Here is a 6,627-nt window from a genome sequence, read left to right on the forward strand (position 1 = left end):
TGTGCAATTTAAGAACTAGCTGCGTGTTATACTGTTCCATTTGGTCAGTACTTACCTCTCTTATTTTTTTGGTCTCCTTCTACAAACACAGCCAGTTGCACATCGAGGGAGGCAGCCAGTCCTCCGGAGGAGCTTCCAAGCCCCCCACCACCGCCACCCGAACCCCGGCAACCTGGCGGACATCCTCCTGGTAAGTTTATATTTCCATTAGTTTGGTTTTTAAAAAGACAGTACTTTTAAAAAATGTTTGGACCAAACTCCACCAGTTAACATATTATCCTTTTTTTCCTGAGGATGTCTGCTATGGAGCACCACTTCAGGCTGGTCCCTCCTCAGAATATGCCCAGGTGGTACCGGTTGTAAAAAAAAAAAAAACTTATAAAATTAAACTTTTGTTACTAAAAACTAAAAGCCAGATTTTGTGAATTTAATTTGATTTTTATTTCAGTGCACAAAAACACAAAAAAGAAACCTTAGTTTTTTACACAATGGGTATTTGAACCATTGGAGTTTGCTCCAATCCTCCATTGGTCACTTGGTGAAAACATCATGTGACCTTAAAAGTAACAGAGTTGGGTTCACGTATCAAAAGTCCCCGATATTTCCACATTTTTTTGGACATATTAAGCTCACACATTCCCAAAGGGAGGCTGCACCAGAATCCTCTGGCAAGAAAACTTAACAAATGTTATCTATATATAGATATATTATAGAAAGATCGAAGGTTATTAGTTAGCTTTTGGAAGGCTGAACACACACAAATCAAATTACCTGAATTCTCGTCCAGGCTTCTTTGCAGTGGATCAGTGACCTCCTCCTGTAGATGGTGATCTGGTGATAAAAGCACAAAAACAAATGAAAGAGTGAGCTTGACTCTAACCCAAGTTCCTTTGGATTGATCGGTTCACCACAACACGTGCACAATGTCAAACATGATATACCATGAAGGTTCGTCTTAACAGAAGGAAGGCCACAGAGCAACCTAGCTGGCCTGAGGGAGCTGCCTGTTGGTCTATGGACTGAAGACCCTGGGGTGGTAGTGGTGGTGGTGGTGGGAGCAACCTAGCTGGCCTGAGGGAGCTGCCTGTTGGTCTATGGACTGAAGACCCTGGGGTGGTAGTGGTGGTGGTGGTGGCGGTAGTGGTAGTGGTGGCTATTCCCCTTGGCTCCATGTAAACACGCAAACGCGCATTCAAATGTGCGCCGGTTCAAGGATTTTGTTTGCTGTTGTCATGGATCCGAATTTGGAACTAAAGTTGCTCTTTACTACTGCTGTTGTGACATTAACCACCTGTGCATTTCACTGATGTCTAGATTTCTGTACCAAAAGCGGTACACTGTTTTTCATGAACTTTTTTTTTTAAATTGTAGACCTGTAACTTACAGAAATATGTCCGAACAAGGGTCTAGTAGATATCATGAATATAAAAAAAGTTTGAAACACACAATCATGTAAAAAAAAATACTTTTAATAATATTAAATAAAAACACAAAAATCAGCTTAAACAAGAATACATAAATAAATCAAAAATACTGAAAATGCGATAATTCGGTATACTGTATTGGGCGCACGGACATCATCAGGAATCGCCTAGGGACGCATAAGCGAACGCCGGGTGTTCTAATTCTTTCCGAACTTCTGTACTTCCATGCAAAAAGTGTTAAATTTTTTGCATGGAAATTTATTTTAGATTGTAGGCTATAATTCGCTGAATTAATCAATAATGACACCGAATTACCGCATAACTCACCGAATCTTTAGCTTTTTTGAAGGTCATTACAGCAATACATGGATAGTATTGAGCTGAGACTTCATACATGATTCAAATCACTTTGACAAATTTACAAACTGGAACATTCTTCGGGGAGTAGATAGAAAAACTGCATTTGGAGCATACTTGGGTCACATCAAACAGAAGACAAAGGGCAAACTTAGATAGGTAAACAGGGAAAATTTAGATAGGTAAAGTGTCAAAGTGCGAGGTTTACTAACCTGTGGATATTGGGCAAACACAAAATAGAGATTAAGCTATTTTATACAAACAAGCGTCTTCACACGGGATACCAACTCAAACCCACACTGGCGATCTCATGGAGTCCTGAAAAAATTGAGTGAAGACTGACAGGAAGAATCTTCTCACCTGGCACCGGGAATCCACTTATATAGTTCGCCCAAACCAGCCACGGCCCACTACACGGGCGCGGCCCACCCTAGCTTCCAACCCTGCTATTGAATAATCGCCTGATGTAGGTGAGATTGTTGGCCTAGGGATTCACTTAACATGTTACGGAGATGGTCAACTCTGAACATGTAGGCACCCAAAGTGGCTGATTGTTCTTGGACCGAATCTATCAGACGATGCATGGCCGCCAGATGTTGTTGGTTAAATTCTTGGTCCTGGCGATTTTGATTTATGTTTTCATGTAGGAGCGTAAGGACGGGTTCAAAACTATGTGAATTTGGGCCAGGCATCCTTGCCTCCACTAATCTATCAAAATTGCCAGCCAGCTTCTGAGTGAGGCTTAGAAGCTGGCTGCCCACACTGGGTTGACCCAATCCACCTGAATCCACTGGTTGCAATAAAGGGACAAGAAAAAAATTACTACAATATCATATAACTTTGTGGGTCACCATAACATTATGCAGACAGCATCCTGACATTGAAACATCAACTAATGTTAGACAAAAATGTTAGACACATTTTTTATGAATCCTATACATTAAATATGGGTTGCTTATGGAAACCTCAGGTGTCTCCTCTTCTGATTGTAGTAAATTTCCACCTGAGGGACCCTAAAAAACAAAAAAACACAAATGGAACACATTGGGAAAGGTTCATTCCCCCAACACATCCCAAAATAAACACTAATGGACCAGTTCTTCCGGTGTTTCTTGGTAAAAAAGACTTATGACCTCTATATGGATCCCAGCTGTAAAGCCCCAATCCTGGACAGGCTCTGTCATCACCAAAAATATTCCTAAATGTAACTGGGCCTGGCCCTTCGTTGATATCTTGTTGGTGGGACCCCATGCATGGACCTTTTGCTGTCATTCTGTAATACTGAGTTTACGAATATGTAGCTCACCCAGCCATTTTCCAGAATTCACCAGAAAGTGAAAAGGCCGCATGAGGACTGTAATAGCCTTGTCTTTTTTTCAGCCTTCTAATCTATTGGAAAACATGGAGAAAATTTATGAGAACTTTGGTGCAACTCCACAGTTTCAAATTACATGGATTACATTACGTGAACAATTATCATTGCCAATAACCTCCCACGCTCGCATATAGATACTTCTATAAGTGTTACAATGCTAAGAAACTCTGAGAAGCCCAATTTGACCAAAAAAGGTGACATGAGAAAATGTAAGCTCTGCCAGACCTTGGGCAGCATTGGCACCACTGAAGTTCCCTCTGGGGATCTGGACACAGATGTATGTTCTTGATGTATCACCAAGACAGTCATAGGGTTTAGAAGTGTTAATTAATGTTAAGCAGTGTTGTAAGCTTAAAAGTGTTTATGAAAGACAACAATCAAAATTAAACTTACTGGGTTTTTATAGCAACATATACAGTAGCGTTAATTGCTGCTAGAAAGAGGTAAGTGGTCTTACTGCAACAATCGAATGCAGAAGACAATAGCTCGGGTTAGATAGGAATTATATACTTCAAAATGGTTTCAAGAAAAATTGTTCTGGAGTATTTGTCTTTATGACCTTGTGATGGTATCCATACTGCATACCTAACCTATATGTGTATTGCCATCCTGTACTCGACCAGCATTTTGATTGAGGTACCTTGTTATATTTTATTGTACACTTGCTCTGACTTTCTCTACGCAGCCCCTGATGAAGCCCCTTGGGCGAAACGTGTCGAGTAGAGATTATTGAGCTTTTTTACGTATGTTGCAACGTATAGTCAGACAATCTATTGTCTAGAAAGCAAGGCATATCCCTATCAAGTTGACATCTAGGGATGCCTTCATTTCATTTTGAATGTACTTTTAACCACGTATGTCTATGTTGTGAGTCACACAAATCATTCTGTTATTTATCTGTTTGATTATCCATTCATCCCATCTATCTATCTATCTATCTATCTATCTATCTATCTATCTATCTATCTATCTATCTATCTATCTATCATCTATCTATCATTTATCTATCATCGATCTAATTCTCACTCCTCCATGTTTTCCCTGCAGGCAGTAGGAGCTGTGTCGAGGTTTCGACAGAAGCTGGCCGTTACAGATTCCGAGTTGGCGTTACCGGTTTTGACCCTTGGCGGTGGAATGCAGGGATTTGGACCAGCGTGTATCTTCCTACGTAAGGGCATTGCAGAGAAACAGGGGGTGAGTATTACCAGAGAGTAGGTAGCCCTCAATACTTGTTACCTAATATTTCTTTTTTACTCTTTTTTTTCTTCTTCTTTCATTTTGAAAACATGACAACACGTACATGTACAAGATCCTGGGCATGAGAGCTTTCAATCTTTAGAAAACTGGGGAAGTGGCACATAAGCCATAAAGAAATATTTGGAAAAGAAAAAAATGTCTATTTAATTGGATTTCAAGGGATAGCTTAGGACCCTTATGCCTAATTTGTGGCCTCCTTCGGTACTTGTTGGCTGCAGCAGATCTTGAAGAGAATATTGATTTGTAAAGGGGCAATATCAGTGACCTCTGCTAGCCCCATATACTGTGTATGGATGTGTATCTTGTATCGTGTCCCCAGCTTTGATTATCATGCTGTCCCTGGGAATCCTCCATAGCTTTACATATACTGGACGTTATGTGTGGCCCTACCATGTCGGCACCACATTCAAGGCCCCCCTAAATAATGCTTTTTAACTACTGGGAATTAACTAATTAATTAGTTGCAATTACCTGAGGCCCCCACTTTATCTAGAACCCCAACCTAATGGCAGGGGGTACAGAGAACTTTAATGCTGTGTGGGAATCTGTCCTTTTTCTAACTCCGTTCTGTTTTCTTCTCTCACAGTATCGGGAGTTGGGGACGGATGAGATTGAAGGTAATAAATTAAATTATTTTCTATAAATGCGTTCTTACAATGTGTTGTGTTGGGGCATGCATGTGGCATGTGTATTGAGGTCTGCTCTATGAATGGGGCATTGACATTTTCTACATGTGTGTACTGTGGTGCCATGCAAAGCGGTTGGCAACACACATGCATTGGTGTGCACCACCAGTGTGGGGTCACCCTCTGGGAAAATCATAAGGGGTGGAGGGGGTATATTAGGGAGCTGAATATTTGGGTGTATAATAGATAACTTTACCTTCTGTAGAGCTCCGTGATGCCTTTGTGGAATTCGACAAAGACAAAGATGGCTTCATCACTTGCAAGGACCTGGGCAACCTTATGAGGATTATGGGATACATGCCGACGGAGATGGAGCTGATTGAGTTATCGCAACAGATCAACATGAACCGTGAGTGCTTGGGAAGGGGGGGACACAAAATGCACAAAAAAGAGGCAAAACAAACCTCTAACTAACTGTCGGATTCCTTTACTAACAATCCTGCCCAACCTAGTGCTGTGCAGGACTCTAAGGCCCTAACCATACAGCTTTCCAAAAAGTCTGTGTCTTTACTAACGGTTCACCTTGGACCTCCTCCCAGCTCACCAGCCAAGAACTGGCCTAGGAATTTAAATCCAGTCCATGACTAACCGTTCCACAATTTGCGGTCCTGGCAACAGCTCCGGTTGTAGCCACTTCCTTGTTAGATGTATCAGGTCATACATCTGGGATCTTGGAGGTTTTCCTGCTCGATAGTACCAAATATACACCCGTTGGGCCCGGACAGCCAGGGTGACACCCAGTCGAGCCAGTATTTCTGCCTTAAGGCGGACATAGTTGCTTGCTTCTCACGGCGCCAGGTCATAATAGGCTTTTTGGGACTCACCAGATAATAACGGGGCCACCAATCCTGCCCACTGTTCCTTAGGCCAACTTTCCCTCCGCAGTTCTTTCAAATGTGGTCAAGAACACCTCAGGAGTCAGCCTGCTGTTTTAGTGCATCTAATTGTTGTGGGTAGCTCTGTGCTTGTATTAAAAAATCCTTGTGGCGGGCCTCTGCTTGTTCCAGCGCATGCCGCTGGGTTTCCAGGCATGGCAGCAATTGCTGGTTAGTAAGTTTTTGCTCCGCATTGGCCTGCTGTTGGTTGGCATTGGCCAAAAAAAGCTGTTTTAGTATCTCCTTCATGCTGGCCTTCCAAACCCCCGCTTATAAAGCTGCCCGGATCCTGCACCATATGTGAGATCGCCCGTAGCAACGAGGGGTGTTTCAAACAGGAAGCAGGGCCAGCAGGTTAAAGGTGCATCAAGGGTTTTTATTCAATAATACTATTTCACAAAATAAATAAACAGCAAAAAAAACTGGCCACTTGGCCTCTAACTAACTGTTAGAACCCTTTACTAACAATCCTGCCCAACCTAGTTCTGCGCAGGACTCCAAGGCCCTAACCATACAACTTTTCCAAATAAAGTCTGTGTCTTTACACAAAGTTCACCTTGGACCTCCTTCCACTACTGGAATTAATTCGCTCCGCGGGGGAATTTTACAGATGGGGCCACCCATTTCATGTAATTGTGACGAAAGGAGGAGAG

At 42.2% G+C, this 6,627-nt stretch overlaps 1 protein-coding gene across 1 annotated transcript; it reads left to right on the top strand.

Moving 5' to 3' along the window:
- The first annotated feature begins 4,154 nt into the window (after positions 1-4,154).
- On the top strand, positions 4,155-5,513 carry LOC140321088 (calcium-binding protein 5-like). The gene is made up of 3 exons (XM_072397969.1): positions 4,155-4,350; positions 5,000-5,030; positions 5,305-5,513. The coding sequence occupies exons 1-3, from the start codon at positions 4,189-4,191 to the stop codon at positions 5,511-5,513; spliced, it is 402 nt and encodes a 133-aa protein (XP_072254070.1). The 5' UTR covers positions 4,155-4,188.
- Positions 5,514-6,627: the final 1,114 nt, after the last annotated feature.

The sequence above is a fragment of the Pyxicephalus adspersus genome, unplaced genomic scaffold (genome assembly GCF_032062135.1).
Source record: "Pyxicephalus adspersus unplaced genomic scaffold, UCB_Pads_2.0 Sca662, whole genome shotgun sequence".
Lineage (NCBI taxonomy): Eukaryota > Metazoa > Chordata > Amphibia > Anura > Pyxicephalidae > Pyxicephalus > Pyxicephalus adspersus.